This window comes from Leuciscus leuciscus (assembly GCF_965113295.1).
Source record: "Leuciscus leuciscus genome assembly, chromosome: 21".
Classification (NCBI taxonomy): domain Eukaryota; kingdom Metazoa; phylum Chordata; class Actinopteri; order Cypriniformes; family Leuciscidae; genus Leuciscus; species Leuciscus leuciscus.
Genome location: NC_138745.1, coordinates 23775275 through 23801902, shown reverse-complemented (window position 1 = coordinate 23801902; position 26628 = coordinate 23775275). Strand labels below are relative to the sequence as shown.

Below are 26628 nucleotides of genomic sequence, written 5' to 3'. Positions count from 1 at the left end.
CTGACAAACAACAAACATGGAGAAGAATGTGGACAAGATCATCGACAAGGCTGGTAAGTCAGAAACATATTTTAGAATCTTTTTGTTAATTCCAAGGTTACATTAACTTGAAATTGATGCCTGAAAACGAATGTAAGTTAGTTCCAACTTCCAAGAAGTGGCGCATGCCGCATGCTAGTAATTTACAGCTAACTTTACAGCTAACATGTACAGACAAGATCATTAACTCTTGTAAATGTTTCATTAGCTGTGGTGGCCAAGGAGAAAGTTGGAGGAATGATCGGAGGAGACAGGAAAAAGGCAGCAGGCGCTAAAGACCAGAAAGGGGAAGGAGGTAATATTTTGCTTTTCTTTGAAAAGGAGATATTGGAAAGATAATCTTAAACTCTTCCACTATCATATTCATCGAGTTGAAATCTCTCTGATCAATACATTGTGTCTGCGTAGGCATTGGCGACATGTTGAGCGGGGCGGTCGGCAAAGCTGCTACAGACGCTGCAACCAATAAGGCAGCCGATCAGGCGTTGGCCTTTGGGAAGGGCCTGTTGAAGTGAACCTGAATACTTTAAACATGGACTTTCACTATCTCACTCATCGCTGTATGCTAACTGGACCCCATCCATCTGCAATTATATTCTAACTTTCAGCACTGAATAATATATGTCTCCAGGAGTTGTACATTTTGTCATCTAGAAACAGGCAATGTCTGAAGCAGATCATTTTCTGTATGCGTCTGTTTTGCAGTTCCATCTTGAGCTCTGTAACTTACATTTTACATTTCAAGTTATTTGTATAAAAAGCACTTTCAGAAATAAATTATGAAAATAAGTAAACTATTATTTAGACAATGGCAATAAAATTAACAAGACGCTTGATGAAAATGAAGAATTAAAGAGCCATTGCTCAGTTAGTGATTGAGTGTGAACAGGTTTAGGTTCGTTTATATATTTTAGCTATCTTTTGAAATGTTTAACATAATTACTGTAATTTTGTCAAACAGGATGTCATGTTTTAAAATGAGAGAAACATCACGGAATCAATAAAATCTATTGCTAACACTCACTGATGTTTGTTCTTTTTTTCCCCCCACCAAAATCATGTCACTTCATCAAGGAAGTGTTATTAAGGAACTGGTTGGTTAGTTAAAGGGAAATACCTCTTATAGTGCATTTGGGCAGATCATATTTATTAAAATACTTAATGTTAAGATCTGAATGGAACCCATTTAGGCTACCCATGAACATTACTACATAGAGGCAGGTAGAAGTACTTTAGAAACCAGACTTTATTCATTTTTAAGAGATTGGGTTTGGGGCTGGGTCCGTGGGACTGTTTCTGGGGGACGAGTCTGAGGGAAGAACAGGAGACAATGTGGTAGGAGAATGCAGAAGACAAAAGGTAGGCAAAATAAAAAAGTGAATCCCCAGAAACAGTCCCACGGACCCAGCCCCAAACCCCATCTCTGCAATAATAATGAATAAAGGCTGGTTTAAAGTAGCTAGGCTACTTCTTCCTGCCTCTGTATTAATGCTCATGGGTAGCCTAAATGGGTTCCATTCAGACCTTAACATTAAAGGAACACTCCACCGTTTTTTGAAATAGGGCTTATTCACTTTCTTTCCTACATTTAGATAGGTGGGCAAATGCATTTTTGTCTCAGTGCATGCATTGTTTTAGTTTGACAGGGTCGACGCTAGCTTAGCTTAGCACAATGAATGGAATCCTTTGTTGCCAGCTAGCATGTCCTGAGTAAAAGTGATATAAAATTTGTTTAAAACCCACCTAATTACTTCTTGTGGCCTGCGTATTCACAACAAGTACAAATAGTGATGCAGATTAACACTAGGCGATTTCCTAGGCAGATATTGACTTATATATTAAGGACTATATTAGGGGGAAGCACAGGCGAAGCACTGCTACTTGGGCGTGATATCTCTGCGCCCAAGTAGCAGTGCTTCACCTGTGCTTCCCCTATAGTCCCAAGTCAATATCTGCATAGGAAATCGTCTAGTGTTAATCTGCATCGCTATTTGTACTTGTTGTGAATACGCAGGCCACAAGAAGTAATTAGGTGGGTTTTTTTAATTTTTTATATCACTTTTACTCAGGACATGCTAGCTGGCAACAAAGGATTCCATTCATTATGCTAAGCTAAGCTAGCGCCGACCCTGTCAAACTAAAACAATGCATGCACTGAGACAAAAATGCATTTGCCCACCTATCTAAATGTAGGAAAGAAGGTGAATAAGCCCTATTTCAAAAAACGGTGGAGTGTTCCTTTAAGTATTTTACTGTTATGTGTCAACAAGATTCAACAATACATTTTCACCTGGCTATGCACCTGTTGTAGTATTTATGCAAATTAGCACGTACGTAATTAGATTATGCACCATTCGCCCATGTTAACAAACAATAAAAAAAAAAAAAAACTTGTAATACATTTTTTGTTTGTCTTGATGCAAGTAATCAACACAGATATTTTCATGATGATATCTAAAGGTTACATTTTTTACCCTATTCACGTAAGAAAAAGAATGAATATAGGCGTATTGAATAGGCTATATTTGGGTCTTTTTCGAAACTTTCCCCTAATGGGATTCTTCGGGGCTTTTTTCCCCTTACTCAGGACATATTGAGGATGCAAAATCAGTTGAGTTTGCTTCTGTTGCAATTTGTTCAGCCTTTTTTCATAAAATGACTGGACTACAATCACATTTTCGGGGCATGACATGGATTAGGGTGACCACGTCCCGAAAAATTCGGGACAGTCCCGAAATCTAAACTGTTGTCCCGAATCCGGCCCTAATTTTGCCGAAAATTATGCTAAAACAAAACCTTGAGTAGTTATTGTCTGATAAAACATTAGCCCAGCCCCTCCGGCTGCTCATTGGCTGCAGCATCTTTCTTTTTTTTTTTTTTTTTTTTGTTCTACAAAGATAGGCTACCATAGGCGCAAAATGATATGCAAGTTGCAGCAGTCGCGAGGACAGTGAATGTGCAGGCAGCCAGTCGTAAAGGAGTGATTGATAGCTCACGGAAACGATGTGCAAAAAAATACTTCGGTCTGATGTCTGATGTCGGATTACACACAGCAAATCATCTACACAATTATTTAGTTTTCTTATTTAATGACCGACAATTTAATTGTAATAATAATTTTGGTATAAGGCGTATTAGCGTTAGGCTATAGCCTGAAAGGTCTGATTTATGCATTGTTACAACAGTCAATTATTATAATTTTTTGATGACATTTGAATTCATGATTTTAATGTTGTTTTTTTGTGCCAGACTAAAGACAGACTGTTGATCTTTGAATAAAAATATGTTTGGTTTAGGTTTGAAATTCATTATCCTTTATTCTAGGCTATGTAGTCTAATATCATAGTAGTAAAAAAAACGAATGAGGAGGAGGGTAGTGAATGTCCCGAGTCACCAAAGACCCGAGGTTTGCATTTAAGGGTTAAAATTCACCCGTTTTCCTCAATTGAAATATTGCCATAAAATTGCTGAACCTTACACTTCCACAAAGGCCTGTTCATTTACCTTTAATAGAAACTGAACAATAACTATTGGAATTACGAAATATTTTTATTTATTGATAGGCCTATACTAATTATGATTTATAATGTGAATGTGAAAATGAACTACCACATGAATGAATTCTTATGTAGTGAAGGAGTGTAAGTATTATGGTGACACTGAGAAATAGATACAAAACACAACAGAAAATATATGACAGTTGTTTTATTCTCAACAAAAAAGGCAATATAAATTTCCAAAACAAAGTTCCAGATATGGGTGCAGATAAGCTTGGTGAGCAACTTCCTGCTCTCCTTTGAGTGCAAAGTGCCTCGGGCCCTCTAGGTTTAACATTAGCTGCATGCTAACAACTATCTGATCTCTAAAGGTTATGGGGAATGAACTGCCTCGGATACAAAAAAAGTCTGTATCTAAATTGTTAGCTAGAACTTCATTATATCTCTAGGCCAAAACATTGAGATGAGGCTAAACATGGCTGGGTTTCCCTCTGTGTGATGCACTACATGAATTATAGTGACAAAGAAAATTTCTCTGAGTATAAAACTCCTGCTCACAGGTGTAAGGCATCTTTAACACTCTTCTTATTCTACTGAAGCAATAACCATGTATAAATGGTTTGCAACACCAAACAATAAGAATAAAGTAGATAAAACCTACCGCAACATGACAGAGAACAAAAACGCACCATGTTGAAGTGATATTTTGAGGAGAGAGGAAGCCAGGGCCAATATGACAAATCAACAGACATTTAAAATCAGCTGCATTTGAAGAGGATCACGTTCGTTTTCCACAGATCAGTACAAAAATAAACAGGGACAAAATAAACAAGTTACAACAAGAAACACTTGAGAAACCTGATTATTGGTGCCAGTTTGTTTTGAGACCACATCATATTCAGCAAAGCAGTGAAACTTGCAGCCTCAGAACAGAATAAACCACTTTATAGCTCTCAAACTCATGAGGACAGAGATTTGAGATATGACAGTGTGATTGTGTTATAATAGAGGAGAAGGGGGGGTTAGGCTGAAGTAAGTTCTCATATGTTAAAAGGGTTGTGGAGGGGGGAATCGAGAGGTTTATGGATGTTTTTGTCTTCTTTTTGCAAAGGGAATTGTGTGTCATTTATGTAAAGGTCAGGCCAGCCTCATTGTACACCTTGAAGACCTTCTCGATGGCATTGACGTAAGCTGCCGTCCTCAAATCCAAGCCCAGGTTGTACTTGTTTGCCGTGCGCATAATTTGCTGCAAAGGAAAATATTACTTCATGAATACAGGTTTGCATCAATAAATATTAACAACATCTGTGCAATGGGCGAGGTGGCTTTCTTTGCACGGTGATCATATCACACAATACTAAAATGGGCCTGAAGCGAGGGCTGAACATTAGAAAAATATTTTAACCATTTCATGGCAACACAAAGCTGTTATAAAGCAGCTGAGGGGGAGTTAAGGGCGGTTCCTGCTCTACCTGTTGTCGTTTTACAGGCAGTATAATTGAGTGGTTCTATGGGCGTCAGCTTCAGCATGTATTATGACCTTCAAAACTTTTCAATGACATAAAAATAGCTTACCCTGGCCGACCTCTCCATGGTGTAGGCAAGACCAGAGTGCACAATGTCCTTCTCAGAGGCTCCCTGTGTCAAACACAAACACATCACATCAATGCACAAACTTGACATGAGGGTTAAGAATTGCTGGTCCTAAACAGAACTCTAAGGCTTTGTTCAAAAGGTACATAAATCAATTTAATTTGTTTTTGTTTGCTTTTTTCAGACAGTGAAGTCAATATATGGTATAATTGAAATCAGCTACCGTGGTGGCTTAGGAGATAACTAATTATTGTGATGCACAAGTCAGTCTACTCCAAGAAGCCCACTGTCGTCATCATATATATATAGGTTTTTTATTATATATATATATATATATATATATATATATATGTGTGTATGTATGTGTGTGTGTGTGTGTGTGTGTGTGTGTGTGTGTTTGTTTGTGTGTGTGTGTGTGTGTGTGTGTGTGTGTGTGTGTGTGTGTGTGTGTGTGTGTGTGTGTGTGTGTGTGTGTGAAATGTTTTTATTTTTTTGCTGCTACCACAATTCACTAAATGGATTTGAAATGGTTATGCTAATAAATAAAGATAACTAATTAATAAACAACTAAATTGAATATAAGAATAAATAAAATATAATGCATAAAAATAAATAAAAGATACATAACATTTATTAATTCATTAAAAAAAACATGCACACAAGGCAAAGAATGTAAATCTTTATGGACACTCACAGCTACGCGGGCCTGGAAATCAGCAGTAGGGACAATTGGGATGGGGCCGCCCTGCTTTCCAAACTTCCTTTCAAGACTCTCTTGCACAGACACTGGAAGAAAGAACAAAAAATAAACAGGTTGATCATTTATTCAAATTCCCTTCAGCAGAGGTCGAAAGCGATATTTGATCAAATGCACAAAAGCACAATTTAAGGGTGCAAATTGTCACTATCAATTACTGAGCATACATTTGAATTGTTTTAAAAAATATATATATTATTTTAAAGTTGACTTTTGTGCTACACTGATTTTTCTTAAAAGGGACCACAAATCAAGTCACATTTATTTATGATAATTTACTTGTATCTTTATTTAATTATAATTTATTTATGAAATCAGTACCCTTCACACTGTAATGTTAGCCAACTTTACTTCAGTCACACTGACACATTTCTTCAAAGGCAAACAATTCACGGAGTTAATAAATCTGCCTCAAACTGAGCCAAGAACTAGAGATCCTCTGAACTTGTGTATACATGACTGATGGTGCGAAAAGTAAGTTAATGCTGAACTTTAGGATTGATTATTGTGAATGAAAATCATATGCATGTCACGACTATGTTACGCCTGTTTTTAATTGTTTGTCAACACATAATTTTTAAATACTATATGTGTATATAAAATATATATATAATTTTTTTCCACTTGTTCGCACACTTGAAGTATCAGTAACCTAAATGGATATTTGGTAATAAAATGTTACTTAATCTTACTTGCAGATCAATACATATTTATATACATCCACTAATCTTTCTAACTGACTATTCCTGGCTACTTGATAATTCCTTATAATTCACGATGTCAGACCCAGCAACCCCGGGTATTTTAAGCAGTAGGATTATATAAAATATATAATATTAAATGATTAAATATCAATCAGTACTTTTTACTTTTAATACTTAAGTACATTAAAAATCAAGAACTTTTGTACTTTTACTCAAGTAAAATTGAAAATGAGTACTTAATACTTTTATTTTATGAGTGCATCTGTACTTTTACTCAATTTGTGTACTTCGCCCACCACTGGGCATATATAACACTACATATAGAACACTACATATAGAACACTACATATAGAACACTACATATAGAACACTACATATAGAACACTACATATAGAACACTACATATAGAACACTACATATAGAACACTACATATAGAACACTACATATAGAACACTACATATAGAACACAATAGCAGGGATGATGCAAACTGTACTGTAGAAAACCGTGTCATGCAGGTCTGTCTGCATGCCAAGAAAAAGTGCCAAAAGGGAGGGAGTGATAAAAGGAAAGAGAATCACGAAGGAAAAACAAGAACATGACCAAGAGTGTTGCAGAGAACATTCTGAAGAGATCAAGGTGCATGTTGGTAGAAAATGGCTTTGAATACTGTCTCTGATGCATTCATGATGCAAGTTCAGTGCAACCTCTATTGATTCACGCTGCTACTCTTTGAGTGACTGAGGCCGATAGGACGCTGTAGTGCTGTTGGAGGAAGTTTAAACACATACTCAGCAGGTGGTAGTTGGAGTCCCTCTCGTACTTGAAGGTCAGGCGACCATAGCTGACATGGTTCAGGTTTTTCAGCCACTCAAAGTAGGAGACTGTGACACCTCCAGCGTTCAGGTACATGTCCTGCAAATCAAGAAATGAATTATTCCTATTTCCATTTTCCTGAAGCACATCAAAATTTGAGAAAATATAACAAAGTTCTCTTACTGGAATGACCATGATGTTCCTCTCTACGAAAATCTTGTCAGCATCTGGTGTAGTGGGACCATTAGCACCCTCAGCAATAATCTGAATTCATAAAAAGATGACAATTATAGTATGTTCAGCATGGGTGAAGGGCATTTAAACATATGCTCAACTGGATGATGCTGTGGAAGTCAGACCTTAGCTTTGATATTGTGAGCGTTCTTCCTGGTCAGCTGTTTCTCTCCAGCTGCTGGGATGAGGATATCACACTGAGCTTCCAGAATGTTTCCCTCATACGGCTGAGAGTTGGGGAAGCCCACAATGGTACCATGTTGCTAAAGAAAAAGCACAAACATATTCAAAAACCAGTTCAAGCACAGAAGGAAGGGCAAATTCTCACTAGAGTTTCAGAAAAGCAATTGTAAAAGGACCCTTAACTGACCAGTTTGTATTCCTCCAGCTCTTTGGGGTCCATGCCATTGGGGTTCCAGATGCTGCCGTCGATCTCAGCAATTCCCACACATTTGGCACCATAACGGTGAAGGTAACGCATGGAATGCAGACCAACATTACCGAAACCCTGCATGACAGGATAAAAAAAATAGGTGAACTTGTGATTAAAACACAATCCTGAGAACAGTTTTTGTTGTGTGTGGAAGTGGCGCCCCCGTGTGGTTTGATTCAGCACAGGCTAGCTCTAGCATTGGCTCTAAAATACAGTGGTGCAGGGATGATGTCAAACCCCGGAAGACTAATTTGCCACTGGTTCCCTCGTGATTTTCCTATGTTTTATAATGGTTTTTCAATTGATGAGTAAATTAAGGTCTGTGGTGAACTTGATGATACTTGAATGTTTTGCCATACAACGTATACTAAACACTCGTATTGAAAATGCTAATTTTGAATCTGTTTTTTATTAATCTTAAACGTATGTTTCTGACAAGTAACTAGTTAAGGTGTGTGTAATTTACATTGTAGAACAAAACATTTGTGTATACAGAAGACCTTATTTTACTCAAATTTATAAAACAACTTCGAAAATCTTGTGAAACCAGTGGCGATTCAGTCTTGTGGGTTTTGACGTCATCCCTGCATCACTCCATTGGTGGTTCTCAACCAGAGGGCCTAAAGATGACTAAAAAGTATTTAAATTAATAAATTAGATTTGAGTTTATTTTGAAATATTATTAATAAATTAAAATGCTGAAAAACATGTAAAACCAAGATGTAAACTAAAAATTATTTCATATAATGTTATAGTAAAAACTAATAAATAATTAAATAAAAATAATTAAATAAAAAATATTTTTATTTTTATTTATATGAATATTTTGCAGAACCACTTTTCCAAATGTTTGTCTTTGCAAGATTTTCACCACATTAAAGGGTATTTCTGGCAAGTTGTCATGTGCATGTTGAAAGGGGAAATGCATATGGCTGCTCACACTACAAAAGGACAAACGGGAAGCAGTCATTCCAACAGAATTATGTAATCAGCTCCACTCCCGAGGCTTTGTTTCATACTAATAACTGGGCTATCTCTTCCCTACACTGCTCTAAATCCATAACACGTGACGGCATCTTCTCGTCTTTGCTACACATGCCAGTAAATCTTTAAAAAGAAAATGTAATTTCGTGAGACCGTAATCCCAGAGCAACAGCTGATGAGAATCCCCTCCCCCCGCGGTCTGGGCTGCACTGATTGATTTCCATCACATTGTGGCTAAGACTAAACAATTCATCAGAACCCAAAGACTGCGACAAAACCCCTTTCGGCTTTATTTGTAAGACTAAATCTTAATCCTATAGAATAACCCTACAGGTTCATAGTCAAGTCAACAGATTTCACAGCTGTAAAGGAGAGCAGTGATATGCTGTGGGATTCTTAAATCACATGACTTCAAAGGAACTGAGATGTACTATATGCTGACATTTGACTGACTCTTCCCTTTTTGTGTCAGAAAAACTGATATTTAGTCAGCATATTATGCGGTTATTTCAGCCCAAAATGAAACCATGTTCTGTAACCATTTTCTCACCTTATAGTAAGAACTATTCAAATATAGTAAGAAAACTAGTTCAAGTTAAGTTGATGCTGTGAGTTTAACCTCTTCAAATGGTCCTCTATGCACGTACCTGAATAATGAAGGTTTTGTCTGCAAATCCAGGGGTCAGGCCCAGTTTGCTCATGTAGGAGGCTTCATTGATGAAGTTCTCAATGCCATGGAAGACTCCGCGACCAGTGGCTGAGATTCTGCCATGGATGCCACCCTGGCTGATGGGTTTACCCGTCACACAGGCGTGGGCATTGATATCCTACAGAAACAGAATTAGGCAAAATTATTAGTGTATTATGCTTTCTACCACAGCTACACATGCATTTCAAGAACACAACAGCATTGTTAGTCTAAAAAAAAACTAAAAAAAGGTATATATATATATATATATATAATTTCAGTTAGTCACCAAGGCAACATTTCTCATTTCTCACTTTATGTACCATAATATCAAACTAAAACTGAAAAAAGAAATTATATAGGCTTTTTTTTTTTTTTTAAGTAACAAAAAAGAAAACTAAAAATATATATTAAACTCTTTCAAAATATTTAATCATTCTGTTTTCAAGTCCACTAAACAATACTATTTTCTGGTAACAAAAAAAGAAAAAGATACACATTCATAACAGTTTATAACGTATACATTAATGCAGAACCATTTATGGACCTGAATGTAAAACATCCAGTTCCAGTATTTTTTTCCAAAATGAAACCAGTTTTGATAAAAAAATAAATAAAAAAGTTATTGGTTCTCAACTCAACATTTCAGCCAACAGTGGTTGTCTGTTCCTTATCTAAACACACAAGCACCAGTCAGGGCTGTTCAGTGGAGTTCTTGGATTGATGTGAGGGGGTCACATACTGTTGTAAGGGTACGTGAGAGGGGTCGCACACCAAACGCAGCTTGCAAGCTTCCCCAAGGGTAGCTATTGTAGCCCTATTTGTCACTGAACGAGGAAACGGCAACGAGATAGAAGACCTGTGCTCTACTCGCATATGACGAACAACAACAAATGGACCAGGGCAGAGATTACTGCTGAGGACAGACAACAACAACCTAATTACCCTCCAAACAAATATACACACATTAAAAAACAAACATATTTGCTATCAAATTATATTCCATCAAGATGATTTGCATGTCTGAGTCAAAGCTTATTCAACGTTTCCCTCGACTGCCACTGTGCACAAATCTGCTGCTGAGACTTCAGTATTAGTGAAGATCAATTATTGCCCTTTATAAACTTAACTACGGTATACTCCAGTCCACTGAAACCATCAATCATTTACTGTTCCCTTGCAGACAGAGCTTCCCTTGTGTTTGAAACACATCAGCTTTGGACAAAACAGCATTCATTATACCTTTTTTCATGCTCATTACCCCCATTTTTACATTTTAGACCAGTGTTGTTTAGGGGCCATTTACACAACACCGTTTTAAACTAAAAACAGAACACTTATGCATTTTGGCCGTTCATTTTAGCGACAACAGTGTTTTGAGGGCCTGGAAATGCAATGATTTTTTTTTTTTAAATTAAGTGTTTCAAAGTGCAAGTTCACAAAACCGTTATCATCGCTGTGTAAACTACAAAAACGTGAATTTGTGAAAACGGTGACGTCATGCACATGCATACAACGTGTTCAGTCCATAGACTGTAAAAAAAGACGGACAGCACATCTCTGCTTCCTTCCACTGTAGAAAAATGAAGCCAAAACATCCCAGTATTGGTCGTTGCCGATAACGTCATTTGGAGCCAGAGTCTGTGCCGACTCAATCGCATGCACAGCTGTCAATCATGATGTTACACCCCTTTTTATAACATCAAATAACTAACTAAAACCAAGCTTAATGGGAAAACAAACACCTGAACATACATCTGCGTGATAAGAACTAACTAAAATGACAATCAATCTTTGGAAAAAAATATGTATTTGAAGTGTAATTGGATTTATTAGTTTGGCTCGAGTCCCATTCGATTACATGGAGAGGGCGGGGTTTATGACCTATAATGCAGCCAGCCGGCTGGGGGCCATTGAAATGCTTCACTTTTCAGGACTTGTTTTCAGGACTTTCAGGCACAGTAGGCGTGAATGATGTGAATTAACGGGAATGATGTTATCAATATTGTGAGGCAGTTAGCTGTCACACCTTAGAGTAAGAAAGAGAAGGGCTTTAAATTCAATATTTCGAGCTACATCGACAACTTTGAGGGCGAGTATTCTCTCATATCATGCGAAATCCGACTAGCGAATCGGTTTCTAAAATTGTTGTCTACGTTTCTGAGAAAATTCATTTTATGAAGGTTTTGCCGCTAGTACACTTCGCTATAGAACACGCTATGCGGAAGTAAAGACGCTGGCTGAGATTCTAACAGAAATACGTCAGCAGCGTTCGTGCATCGTGTTGGTTCAATATATAGGCACGTAGTATTTATTTACAAAGTGACATCGCTTTCTCATCGCCATCGCTTTGTCATCGTGACATCGCCAACTACTGGCCTGGCATGCATAAAACCAAAAATTAGAAATGTTGCCTTGGCAACAAATTTCTAAATATATAATAAATTATAAATATAAATCAAAGCTAAATAGAAATATAAAAAACTAACTTAAATTAAAAAGAAAACTGAATAAAATAAAAGCTCATTTGAAATGAATACTGGTTTATAACTTATACTAAAATAAGTTTGTGGGTGACACACCACGGGCTGTGCACCAGCCCGAAAACACTGACCATTTCGAAGAATAGAGTCGTCTTGTAGACGGAGCTCTAGCCTGCGTGATCGTGTTTAATACTCCTTTAGGGAGTCCAACATGTACCCGTTGATGGCCCAGACATGAAGGGACCATAGTTCCGGGTGAGGATGCCAGATCGAGCCGCGGGCCTGTGAGAGGAGATCTCTCCTCACTGGTACTGGCCACGGGGCAGTACTTGCTAACTGCATCACGGCTGGGAACCAAGGTTGGTTTTTCCAGAACGGTGCTACCAGCAGTACTGAGCATCCTTCTTCCCTGATCCGTTCTATCACCTGAGGCAGGAGAGAGACGGGGGGAAAAGCATAGAGCGGGCGGCGGGGCCACACATGGGACAGCGCGCTCCTGCTCTTGGAGAAAAATTCTCGACATTGAGCGTTTTCTTGAGACGCAAACAGGTCCACTTCCGCTCTGCCGAATTTCTTCCACAGCAGTTGGACTGTCTGTGGGTGTAGGGACCATTCGCCTGCCGGAACATTGTTCCTGGACAGTCTGTCTGGTCCTATATTCATGATCCCTGGCACGTGCGCTGCTCTGAGCGAGCGCAGGTTGCACTGAGCCCATACCAGGAGGCGTTCTGCCAGCCTGTACAGTTTCTCGGATCTGATGCCGCCCTGGCGATTTATGTAGGACACCACAGACATGTTGTCCGAACGGACCAAGACGTGGTGACCTTTTATTTGGGGACAAAAACGCGTCAGCGCGTTGTCTACTGCCAGCATTTCGAGGCAGTTTATGTGCAGGAGCTTCTCCCGTTCTGACCACTGGCCGAAGAACGGTCTGCCCTCGAGCAGCGCTCCCCATCCCGAGGTGGACGCGTCCGTGGACACCACTTTCACCCTCGAGGAAGTCCCCAGGCTTACACCTGATTGGTACCAGTCGTTCGCTTTCCAGGGTTTCAGAGCTGTAACGCATTTCTGATTGACCCTGAGGCGAAGCAAACCGGGTGCCCACGCTTCGCGTGGGACTCGCGCTTTCAGCCAAAACTGCAGCGGGCGCATGCGGAGCAGACCCAGCTGGAGCACTGACGATGCTGAGGCCATGAGACCTAGCATCTTCTGAAATCTTTTGAGCGGGACAGACGCGCCGCAGCGAAAAGAGTTCGCTGTGCGTCGAATGTCTACCGCGCGCTGTTGTGATAGTCGCGCTATCATGGATAGTGAGTCCAGTTCTGTGCCCAGGAAAGATATTTTCTGACTGGGTGACAGGGAGCTCTTCGCCCAATTGACACTCAGACCCAAATCCTCGAGGTGATCGAGTAAAATGGTCGTGTGTTCTATGAGCACTGCGCGAGATTGCGCTAGAATCAGCCAATCGTTCAAATAGTTCAGCACTCGCATGCCTCTCATTCTGAGGGGTGCGAGCGCCGCGTCCATGCACTTCGTAAATGTACGGGGTGCTAGGGACAAACCGAACGGCAGGACTGTGTACTGATATGCCTGGCCCTCGAAGGCGAATCTCAAATATCGCCTGTGACGTGACGCTATCTGTATTTGAAAATACGCGTCTTTCAGATCTATTGACACAAACCAATCGCCTTGGCGAATCTGCACAAGGATTTGCCTGGTCGTGAGCATCCTGAACTGTCGCTTCACAAGCACTTTGTTCAGTTGCCTTAGATCTAGTATGGGTCTGAGACCCCCGTCTTTTTTCGGTACCAGGAAGTATCTGCTGTATAGCCCTCCCTCGCTCTGATCTTGAGAGAGAGGTTCTATGGCCCCTTTGCTCAATAGTTTCGTCACTTCGGCTCGAAGTAGATGTGCTACTTCTGTTTTTACCGTGGTCTCGACGCGCGCCACATAGCGGCGAGGGCGTCGGCGAAACTGCAGCGAATAGCCTCTTTCTATAATGTTCAGCACCCACTTCGAAACCCTGGGTAGCTTTGCCCATGCATCTGCATGGATAGCTAGGGGTCGAATACGAAGCGTGCTCCGCTCGCTCAGCGATGGAGAAGCTTCGGTGTGCTGTAACACAAGCGTGTCGCTCGTGACATTTGAGGCATGGGGCGCGCTGATGACAGCGGGCAGATTGCCCGCGCTCGACTCCTCTGCGGTGGTTAACCGCGAGGGGGAGGGCTGGGCGGTTCCCGTGGGAACTGTCATGTCTATGTGTGGATGTGGGCGCGGGACAGCGGGCACATTTATCACACCGAAAGCATCGTTCGCTTGCGTGAAGCGAGTGCACGTTGGTTTCGTTTTTACAGAAACCGTGAGACATGCATAACGTGGTGTTAGTGGGCACTGGGTAGTGGGCACGTTCACCATGTTTGAAGCGCAACCGATCTGAGTCGGTTTTATGTGCGCGAGCCCTGTGTGACAGGCTGTGCTTATGTGTAGGGATGGGCACTGGGCAGTGGGCATTCTTACTACACACGAAACACCATCGGCCGTGGCCGGGACACCAGAAAATACACTCTTTTGGGGATTTATCTGGGTAGCCGTGAAAACGGCATTTGTGTGCAGGCAAGCGGGTGACAGAACCGACTTGTTGGCTGCAGAAAACACTGGAACAGTCACATTTTCTGGAACTGGACGAGCGAATAGCTTTGGTGTGAGTCCGGCCGCAGCGGGACTGGAACACCGTCGTTTTCCTAGCTGTGCTAGGACGACTTCGGGGCCTCGGGCTTCACCGTGATCCTAGGTCGCGAGCCGCGTCCTGCGGGGCGGCGACCGGATGAGCGGGAGCGCGGTCTCGCACTTCTGGCCTGGCGGCGCTGTGAAGTGGAGGCAGTGGACGGTGGCTGTGGCTGTGAGCTCTGAGCAGACGGTTTCGCACGGCCTGCTGCAGAGCTGGAGCGCTTCGGGAGGAAGTGCTTCATAGCCTGAGACGCTTTCTGTACCTCTGCGAATCTCTCCGCGAAATCTTTGACGGAGGATCCAAAGAGGCCTGTGGCGGAAAGCGGGGCGTCGAGGAACGCGGTGCGTTCAGACTCGGCCATTTCCGAGAGCGTCAGCCAGAGATGTCTCTCAGACACGGTGAGAGAAGCCATAGTCCGTCCAATGGCTTGCGCTGCGGACTTAGTAGCACGAAGAGCGAGGTCCGTGGCACTCCTTAAGTCCGGCACGCAGATCGCGTCAGGTCCTTCCTCATCCAGCTTACGGAGGAGATCGGCCTGGAAGATCTGGAGCGTTGCCATGGTGTGCAACGCTGACGCAGCTTGCCCGGCGGCGGAGAAAGCGCGGTGGAGCAAGCTCGACGTCGTGCGGCAAGCTTTAGAGGGTAGGGCCGGCTTAGCGCGCCGTCCAGCGGAGGGCGGGCATAAGTGGGCCGCTATCGCCTCTTCAACCGGCGGCAGCGAGAGGTATCCTTTGTTCTTGGCATCGTCAACGGCGGAGAATGCCAAAGAAACAGCAGGACGCACTCTAGCAGAATAGGGGGCGCTCCAGGACTTGGCGACTTCTTCGTGTAACTCAGGAAGAAAAGGCGCCGGTCTGGACACAGGCGAAGCGCGCTCCCCAGGCAGGAAAAATCCATCCAGCCGGTTGTGAGCGGGCTGCTCAGGCGGAGACCACTCGAGGCCGAGGCTCGCCGCGGCCTGTGCGAGTACTCGCATGAGTTCCGTCTCAATGGAAGCTCTCTTGCCTGACGAAGTGCGGGCAGGGGGTGCGGGGTCCTCAGAGCCCGCCCAATCCTCACTGCCTGACGCCAGGATAGAGCAGGAATCATCCTCTCCCAGCAGGGCTTCCTCATCCGCGATATCAACGGAAGCGGCGGCAGACGGCGGCCGCTGTCCGTCAGGAAGCGAAACAGAAGAAGCCGGGGAAGCAAGCGGGCGAACCGGCGAGCTTTGGCGGCTGAGGGAGGGTTCCGGGGCCCGCTGGGCACGGCGCTTTTTACGGCGCGACGCCGCGGCGGGCGGGGGAGCAGTCTCGGTGAAGACGGCTAGGCGAGTCCTCAGAGTCGCCATTGCCATCAGCTCGCAGTGAGGGCATCCGCCGTCAGCGAGCGCGAGAGCTGCATGTTCCTCACCCAGGCAGGAAACGCAGATCACGTGGCGGTCCCCGTCGCTGAGTGTGGCTCTGCACGAGCCGCAGGAAGGCATCTTTAAAAAGACGCTAGCTCTTTTAGAAATGTGTGTCGCGGCGGCGACACACACACACACAGAAATACAGTGCAAATAAAAGAGAAGGATATAAGCGCCGGAAAGCGCAGCAGGAAGGCAGGAAGGCGGCGCGGCCAGCGACTTCAGTGACTCGTCCCGCTGAAGGTGCTCTCTCTCGACGGCGCGGCTTCTAATCCAGCTCCAGCGATGCGTGTGCTTCGCTTGAAGGATGAAAAATCAGATAATAGCTGCCTGCGAGCGATATTTATAGGCCTAGACCACGCCCATTTCGGCGGGACGTGACGCAGCGGGCGCGAAGTGCCCTGATTGGGTCTGACGTCACGCCAGGCCTCGCTCGATAGGCTGCTGCAGTTGCCGCAGAGCAGCCAATAGGCGCGCGAGCTGTCTCGCCTATGTCTGCATTGCTGCTGCAACGCGTTTTGCATTATTACAAAATTAAGGATAATTTTTGGCTTCAATATCTCGCGGAAAAGGATTTTCCCCTAGCGTAAGATATCTTACGCAGTACGAGAGACCTCTCGTAAGAGAACAACTGGTTTTAATATTTAGTCTTTTATTGTTATTTAAATTTTTTTTTTTACTGTATAGATATTTTTAATCGAATTTAATTTAATTAATTTTTAATGCCACTTATTAGTTATGAGCCATAATGTGGAAATAACTATTGTTCATCATTTTGTTATAACATAATTTTATAAAAACTGATTTTATTAAGATATAGACAGGGTCTCAAATATTTGTCTGTGCTTGTAGCACATCTCATCAAATACTAAGGCTACAGAAAATGTAATGTTACATAAAATGCTGTATTCTTAAGTCAAGTTGTTTCTAGGGTGCCATTGTGCTTTGATGTGACTGGACTCTTGCCTTCTTCAGCCTGACTTGGCAAAAATCTTGCATCCAAATACCCTTTCCATGTCTTTTCAGGATTAGTAAAGCTGGATATTGTTTAACACAGTCATCATTACCCTCCCATTTAAAAGTAAAAAAAAGAACAAGACGTGACCATTCTTTTGTTGCCATAGTGATAGTGCTAGCACTGCATTAGGGGATGATGTAACTATAATAAGAGCCCTCTAGGAGAAATAACCCTGACCACAAGCACCATAGCAAATACAGAGACTAAGAGACTGAGAGAAAATCTGTACGATGTGGCCATTTCATGGTACTCTACAGCCTCTTTCTGCTTCAGGCATCTTCATACTCCAACTGAACAAGCTGTCATCCAGAATCATATCACAAGAAGGAAAAACACTCCAAAATATGCACATATATAATAAGAAAGCAAACTGGTTGCTATTGTCCGTGCAAATAAAGCTGCGACTTATCCATTTATTAGGGCACTAGGGTAAACATTGCACAGGCTGTCATATAGATAGCATAACACTATCAAAGACAGACAAACAAAGGGTGTAAGGTTCCTGATAAAGCTAAGAAAAGATGAAAGATTCACTTCTTTTAGAAGATCTCTGCTGACTATTGTTTTTGTACTTATTGCTCAAATACCCATTATGGGATATGCTTTTTAACCTTTCACTTTTGTTTAAAGAGGCTAGGCATTAATCTACAAGTGATAGCCAGGTAAAAACCTCAGAGTTTTATGTGTATATGGCATGGTTAATATTTAATAAGGTGTTAGAAGAGATGGGCAGTTGCTTACAGTGTGGGCAATAGTGTTAGCATAGGTGTCAGCGATCCAGGACATCTCCCTCTCACCGGTGCTCATGTCAGGGGCGGGCACATCAATGCCAGGTCCTAAATGGAAAGAATAAGGAAGGAAGAGAGGAAAGAGATTGTCAGCTTTTGCGCCAGCCATCATGAACCATGCTAAATGTACTTAAATATGAAAGCTTGATTGTTTGCACATCTCAGGGAAAAATATTTTACGATGCAATGCAACAAATGATCTGAGTAGGCAGCTTGTGTTGTTTTATTGGAGAGCTGGAGTTTCAGTTCCCGCTCTGATGTTGTGAGAGCATACCGCCCTTCCCCCCACAACAGTGCCAGTTGCTTTGGCCAGGAAAAACAGGAAGGCATCCAGATAAACAGCTACGCGAACAACCTTACACCCAGAATTCATTTCCAAAAACAGCTCCAGAGGGGGCAGGGAAGCACACAGCGGGGCTTATTTTTGACAGCACCATGGTACTGAAGGCTCTTCCGGGTTAAAAGAGCAGGGAAGTACAGTTAATAACTCAATGAGGATTTCCTGATATCTCCAGATTTGTTGCAAAGCAGTGATATCACAAAAGGTATCTTACAGTGTGCAAGTGATTGTCACAAACATATACACTGTGTTATAATTCAGTTTAGGGAGAAAATGCATCTACTAAGACCATAAACAGAACTATACTTTAAGTGTTGTACTGTTATTTTCATAACAATGTTAATATTTAAACAGTTTGAGGACTGTCAAAAAAAAAAAAAAGAAAGAAAGAAGTTTATTGTGTGCACCAACGCTGGATGTGCATCAATTTACAGTAAAAAGTAAGATTTTACAATATGCAATATTGTAATACAATTAAAAAATTACACTTACTCCAGTCTTCAGTCACATGATCCTTTGGAAATCATTCTAATATGCTGATTTGGTGCTCAATAAACATTTCTCATTACTATCAATGTTAAAAACAGTTGTGCTGCCTAATGAATCAAACTCACCAATGAATCCCTTTTTGGCCAGCTCAATAGTGAATCTTCTTGTGATTTTCTCCAACTCATTATCCTGAACAGCACAAAACAAAAAATCTATATGTAAATCAAAAAGTGCTTCTCTGCATCAGTCATGCAATGCTATTTTTTACCCTCTCTTATAACAGCCTTAAAAGCAAAAAACTGAAACGCCACATTTCAAGCTAAAGGCCTTGGTGTTAAAATCGGTCAAATGATTGATCAAACGAATGAACAAAAAAATTAAAAAATTAAAAAAGCAATATCATAGCAGGTTCACCTATGGAAATAAGTAGTAACAGGGTAAAAGGAAACACTTTCACTCACTTTAGCAGTAAGGTAAGATAGAAAATAAACAGAACAACAAAGAGAAGATCAAGATATGTACGTTGAAACCTCTTTATATTGTGGACTCCATTATTCAAGACTTCATCCAATCAGGGAACAAGGCCCATTTAAAAGAGAAAGGAGGACTGATGGCATGAAATGTGTTTCCACTTCATCAAGCACATGAAAAAGGCAAACACAGCCCATAGACACGATAAAGAGTTATTTCTGGAGTCTGTGTGCTCAGAGTCTATACATGTGTGCTGGTACTTACAGAGTAATTCCTGGGGTTGATTTTCACTCCAGCTTTTGCTCCGCCAAATGGCACATCTAGAAGAAGATAAATTATGTGTAACTTATGAGTTTTTAGATTTTCTGAACAAATATAACAACAGCTTTTTAGGAGAGTGTAGGAGAGAGATCTAAAGCACAGTTCAGCAATATACCAAGTGGAAAATTCCCCCAAAGATGTTGAGGGAAAACAAACCCTGCAAAGCTTACCAACAACAGCACACTTGTATGTCATCAAAGAGGCCAAAGCTTTAACCTCATCCACGGACACATCCATGCTGTATCGGATACCTGAAAAAGAAAAGCAAAAGGACCCATGAAATTGGACTTAATCACAGCCATTACAAAGAGTCAATTGGTTACGAAAGATCTTTCCTCTACCGACTAATGTGGATCAAACACCAAGAACACACACAATGGGCTTAAACAAACAGACACTCTGTAGCTCTACAGACTCTTGGCTGGTGTTGCTAGCTGTGTCTTCATGCTGAATTGACTGAAGATAAACAGAACAGAATACGACAAGATGGCGTAGACTTTGCGTATAATTAGACAAGAAAACATATGTAAGACGTTACATTTCAATTTCAAACAATGCAGTTTAGAAATGAACCAAGCTTAGACCGTTCTGAGACTTTTACGTGGATTCACCAGTTTAAGGACACAGCAGGTCAACTTTTTCCAGCTATGCAGCTAAAATTCCAGCTCAACGTCTGTGCTCTGGTCACGCTCCATTAGGACAGGTGCTACCATCACTTCCTTCTATTGGCCTTATGTTGGTTTCCTAAATCTAGCAACAGCACAGGCGCGACCTCAGAGGACACAAAGACTGTCTTTAATAAAGCATACTGCTACACATTCATATGCTATTTTAAATGACAAACCATGCGTCCTATTTCGTAACAATGAATTTATAAATGTGTTAATAGTTGAACAGCAATGAATGTATCAGGTATGCAATTAAATCTTCATTATCACTTATAAGGACACATTTAAATGCAATCACATTTAGTGTTGCACGGAAATCCAGTCATTCCTATATGAATGCGTCCAATCAGGAGTTTAACATAAAGGCAAAAAAGGTTTCCAGCGCAGATTACGCTCATTTTCAAGTTGTTCATGCGAATTCACCGCGCTGACATGCAGAAAGCTGCTTGGTTTGAAAGTGACATGACAATGGACCCGTTTTTGCATGTGACCACACTTTAATAATGCACATTATGCCAGATTAAAAATACACTATAAAATTAAACAAAATATTAAAAGAAACAACACCAGTAGGATTCCATTGGACCATTACATTTCCATTCATTCATGACTGCGGGATAAGGATTGCATGAATTTTCACTACAAAAAATATATAATGAAATAATAATAATTTTAAATAGAATTAACCTTGTATTTCCAGGTTGTAAAAATATCTAAATATACACCAGATAAAAGGAAACATGGAACATAACAAATGGAAGTACATGATATTCTGTCTGACCTGGAGTAGTAAAGGGTATCTGAATGTCATGTGTGCTGGGGGAGTCATGTGCATTTGTGAGTATGTGTGCGTGTGTGTGTGGAGGCTGTACTGACTCGGGCTACATCAAGAATCTTGATTGATTGTGTGAAAGACTGTGTGTCTCTTGCCCACACTGCCACACGCCCTGGCAGACGTATCAATCCCTTTTTACGATTAACATAAATTACACTGACATTCTGCAAAAGCAGTAGAAAATGAGACTGGGAATTATTTAATGATATTTAATGACTGATTTGGTCACAACGTTTCTGTAAATGCAGACGAGGATGCCTGGCCCAAACGAGCCAAATTATGTGCTCTAATGTTTAATCGTATTTAATTTCATAATACTAGTGAGAAACCTGCCAACAATACAGGCCAATAGATATGGAACTAAACCACTGAACATTACGTGTTATTGCTGAAAGAAATCAATAAGAAAATCAGCCCCTCTAGGCGTCGTTTTGTCTGCATCTAAAAGCTCACCTGCTGAACAGATGTGTTTTTTCCGGCTATAGCTGAAATGGTCTACACACAGAGGGGAGGGGAAAATGGTGTAAGAGAGCTGGCAGGGGCTCTTAAATGGAGGAATGACTCAGCACTGATCACCTACTGCATCCAACGGATGAGAAAAATAAAAAACACAGGAGACCTTTCCAGAATCTCCTTCAACTCCACTTATCAAGCCAAATGTGCTTTATCATAACCAGGATGTGCACTTTCTGCACAAGTGTGACTCACGGCATCCTTTTTTTTCCCATTACACTTGCATATTAAGGATATGCGGCCAAAAAGTTTCGCTGATCTAGTGATTCTGATATTCACGTGCACGACTTTGGCTGATGAAACTGATGTTGAAATGCACAGAGCCATTAGCTGACGGTGTGTTCTGGCTGAATTGCTCTTGTACTTTGTAATGTGTACCTAATCTTGTCTATTACATGCAGATAATGTCAATCACAGCACTTTTGTCAGTGATTTGAGCCAACAAGATCAAGAGTCTGCATCACATGAATGATTAAAAGTGCTGAAACTGATGTCAAACGTTTTGATAACTTACGAACATTTGCAAATTTTAACTACAAACCACCTGAATATGCAAAATGATTGACAAGCAAGCGAGTGTTTCTGATTGGCTGGTTCAGATTCATCCAAGACACTTTGTGTTGGCCAAGCTTTAAAAAGGGAACCCTTTCACTAAATGCAATATTTGTAGGGATATTTTATGCATGAAATTCAAAAATGTAATACATTTGCTAGCAAGCATTGGTTTGTGAAGAGATCCATCAAAAAAGGTTGTTGTGCTGAGATGATTATTAGCACTGGTCTTATCAGAATCACAGTGATGGTGTTTATTAAAATCGTGATGGAACGAGATATAGCCTATATATGGTTTTATATGCATTGTTTGTTGTTTGGATTTTGGGATGTTTTTGAGTGAATGCACTCAAAAATGGAGGACGGGCACTCAGAAATGTGCAACTTTAATCAGCAAAAAATTATTCAAAAATTATTCAAAAAGTTAGATTAATCACATCTAACATAAAAGTTTCTTTATATAGAATATATGCATATATATTTTATTGATATTTACTTATATACATATATATGACTGATTTCACAATTAGATCTAGGCCTACATCATGCATTTAGAAATATGAATAATGAATTTAATTTAATGCCAACTTTAAGTACTATTATTAAAAAGGAAATCAGTTTCTTTCAGATTGGGAAGCTGTGGCCTTCAAGATTAAGGATTATTATGGACTCACTACAAGAGACGAAAAGAGTGAAAAGTGAAAAGAGAGAACAACGCTTAGCTTCCACACACTGCAGAAGATTTCTAGTCAAACAGACCCTATACTCTTTCATAATTTTAAAATGTTGCATGACTGCAGTCACATTAATATCCCTTAACTTATATGCATTAACATGAGAACAAATACACTCTGGTGAGTTAGATGTCTCCAAGCAAACACTATACACTATACATTTACTCTGTAAATGTGAGCAGAGTAGTCCTATCATACATATGACGGGTCAGAGCGCCTGAGCTCTACCCCATAACCACCCTTACAACCCTCTCTCACGATACGTCACCTCACAAATCACCCACAATGCAGCGCCATGATGACATCCCCCCCTCCCACCCACTCTGCACAGCCTAAATCTCTTGATTGACCACTGCCCCTTAACATCTGCTGTTAAGAATGAATGTGATTCTGTGGGCCTCAACGTGATTTACAATGTGCCTCGCTATGGATGTAAACCCCTTCTATTAGAGTATGCATGTCTGTAAATCACAGAAAGCAAACGATCACATCTTATGCTTTTGTTTGGACAGAATATAGATTCCATAAAACCTCCAACTTATCAGCTAGCACCAAGGTAAATGTTTATTAACCTAACATGAATGAACCTAACTGAATGACATGAATGATCCTTTGTGTCATGAAAACATACAGTTGACTTGAAGCAACTTGTTTCCTTTGTTTGGCAAGAGGGTAAAATCAGTTGCAAGTTAGTATAAACAGCAGAAACTGGGCAGTTCACATTAATAACCTACAGTATAAACGTGTCAAGCCGGCGGCATTATTCTGAGGGCAAACAGACACAAGACCTGATAGTCTTGCTAGGGCCATATCATTTCCCCATGCTATTTCATCTGGAATGTGAAGCTTGATTAAAAAATATATATTATTGACTAATACACATAAAAACAAAGTTCTTCACTCATTTTTCTATCAGCAACAAAACCTCAACTTTTCACACATGTGAAAATGTAAAAATAAAGACAAAAATCGATTATTACTGTAAAGTAAAATATAATATTTGGTGTAATAGTAATAATAAAGTTGCACATTAACGAATTATCATTATTATTAAGAAAAACACAAGCAAGAGTGCTGTTGAACTGAATATCAGGCTGTGATTCAGCCATAGAGGTCTTCTGCGAAACTTTTATGAAGTGAAAGACTTTGTTTAATGTAAAAATATATATATATATAAATAAATATATATATATATATATATATATATGCCTATGCAATTTTCTGTTTTGGATTATAGTCTACGGTCATTCTCTGTATTGAAGCACTTTATGTTAATGTTATGTTTGTAAACTACAAGTTATTTTCGTTTTCATTTCATCCGTACCGTTATTTAAAATTCCAGTTATTTAAAAATCCTAAATTCATGTCTACACTGTGTCTGGCTTCATCCCCCAGGTAACACACCTGTGCAGGAGCAAGCTGTGTCAAGGTGATTTATTACTGACAGGGGGGACCAGTCAAATCTAGCCAAATATTTCAAACCGTGCAAACATTTTAAAAAAGAAAGAAAGAAAAATAGAATAGGTTTGAAAGTCATTACGCCAACCACTGTCAGCATGAATGTAGGCCTCCTTGCAACTGCACACTGCTGAGAAACCTTGTTGCGCAAAACATATGACAAGCAACCCGGTCTGTTATGCCTTATTACTGCACGATATAAAACAAATATCTCTTACCTCCCTTGCAGGGAGTTCTGTGCTGGCTGTGTTGTGCCCGGTAACCCTCGATAACCTCCCATTCTCCGTTGTCTCTCTTGATGGGGAAGGACACGCTCAGGACGTGGTTGCAGGGCTTGATGATCTTGAGGATCCCCCGCACACGGTGTCTCTTCTGCTCCGGCGTCTCCCGGGTCTTCAGGTCCTCCACCAGCTTGTTTTCGACGATAGCAGCGCCGCGATCGAAGAAGCCCTCCACCATCCTGAAGAAGTTCGGGTCATCTTCCTTGTCAGCGGCATCGCTGTAGTGACGCACCCTCAGCAAAGACGAGGAAGCCGGCAGAGCGGACTCGACGCATCCCGAGGCCAGAGCGTTTCCCGCTCCGCGAGTCAGCAACTCCCCAAAATACCGGTACATGGCGACAAGGGGCTTTGAAAGTTACGGTACAATGGAGAAAGAAGAAATTAAAGGATGGTGGGTTATCGACGAGGTGAAAAAGGGAAACGAAAATGGGGGTAAATGAACGAGACGACAGAAGCTCCTGAGCCTGCCTCGTCCAGTGTCAAAGTGACAGCGCTCATGCCGTCTCGCGCTTTAAAAGGCAGCGGCGTGTTTAGAGGAGTCGCGCGAGCAGACGGAAGGTCACTGCGTGTCAGGGAGGAGGAGGAAACGCACGCGCTACTTTTAAAACTCTTATTCTTTCAGCTATATTTTAATTAATTAATTTATGATATTATTATATGTATTGCTATTATTTAACCTCGCTTATAACATTAAAAAAAAACTTAATACATGTTTTCAAAATGACTTTTCATTTAGAAACATTAATAATGCACATTCATAATTTTTGTATGAATTGCAATTTGAAATGGCAAAGAGTAAAAAAAATAAAAAAAATAAAAAAACCTTAATAGATTCAGAAATTACAAAAAAAAAAGTTACAAAGTAAAAATAAATGTGCATGTCATATGTCCTGAGGTAAAACGGTCAAAATAAAATAAAAATATGCAGATAAAATCAACTACAATACTATTGGTGATCTGTTGATGTGTTTCGTAATAAACTCTTAATCAATTGAAATGTTCATTATCATTATTATTATTAAATTTGAATCACTTACAAAAGTCCATATTGGTTAAAAACAGTCTCACCAATTATAGCACACATTGTTTTGTCAAACACACACATTTATAAAACTTGCACACATTATTATGTTATTTGTTAAAAAAAAAAAAAATCTGTTTTATACAGTAGCAAAGCCACAAAGCAAATCAAAGTCCTTCCAATTTCTCCCTGGAACCTGTCGTCTGTCCACCAGTCTCAAGGTCATTGCTAAATTAATGAGTTTCTGCTGTGGTTTTCAAAATCAAACAACTGAAGATGAATATGGTCAATAAAGTTTATTAAATCTTTATCAGAAAGATTTTTTATGACTCTCTCTAATAAACAAAGTAGGCATTTACTTCCTGTCCTTTTGATCATCTGATAGGCTTGCTTTAAAGGGATAGTGCACTCAAAAAGAAAATTCTGTCATCATTTACTCACCCTCACATTGTTCCAAACCTGTATGAGTTTCTTTCTTCTCTTGAACACAAAAGAAGATTTTTTGAAGAATGTTAGTAACCAGTTGACGGTAGACATTGACTTCCATAGTATTTTTTTCTTTTTCTTATGGAAGTCAATGGCTACAGTCAACTGTTTGATTACCAACATTCTTGAAAATATCTTCTTTTGTATTCAACAGAAGAAAAAAAGTCATATAGGTTTGGAACAACTTGAGGGTGACTAAGTAATGACAAAATGTTGAATATTTGGGTGCACTATCCCTTTAAATTCAGGCCTCTCCTCCAAGCCCCTATTTACCATCTGAAACAGCAAGACCACTTTTGACAGGAAAAAAA

The 26628-nt window shown here is 40.6% G+C and overlaps 1 protein-coding gene across 1 annotated transcript; it reads right to left on the bottom strand.

The window, feature by feature from the left end:
• Positions 1–3729: 3729 nt before the first annotated feature.
• On the bottom strand, positions 3730–25314 carry glud1b (glutamate dehydrogenase 1b). The gene is made up of 13 exons (XM_082151756.1): positions 24748–25314; positions 19940–20020; positions 19713–19768; positions 19103–19166; positions 18102–18196; positions 9704–9883; positions 8010–8147; positions 7765–7902; positions 7589–7669; positions 7381–7504; positions 5824–5915; positions 5112–5174; positions 3730–4782 (listed from the first exon to the last, which is right to left on the bottom strand). The coding sequence occupies exons 1-13, from the start codon at positions 25142–25144 to the stop codon at positions 4663–4665; spliced, it is 1629 nt and encodes a 542-aa protein (XP_082007882.1). The 5' UTR covers positions 25145–25314; the 3' UTR covers positions 3730–4662.
• Between the last annotated feature and the right edge of the window lie 1314 nt (positions 25315–26628).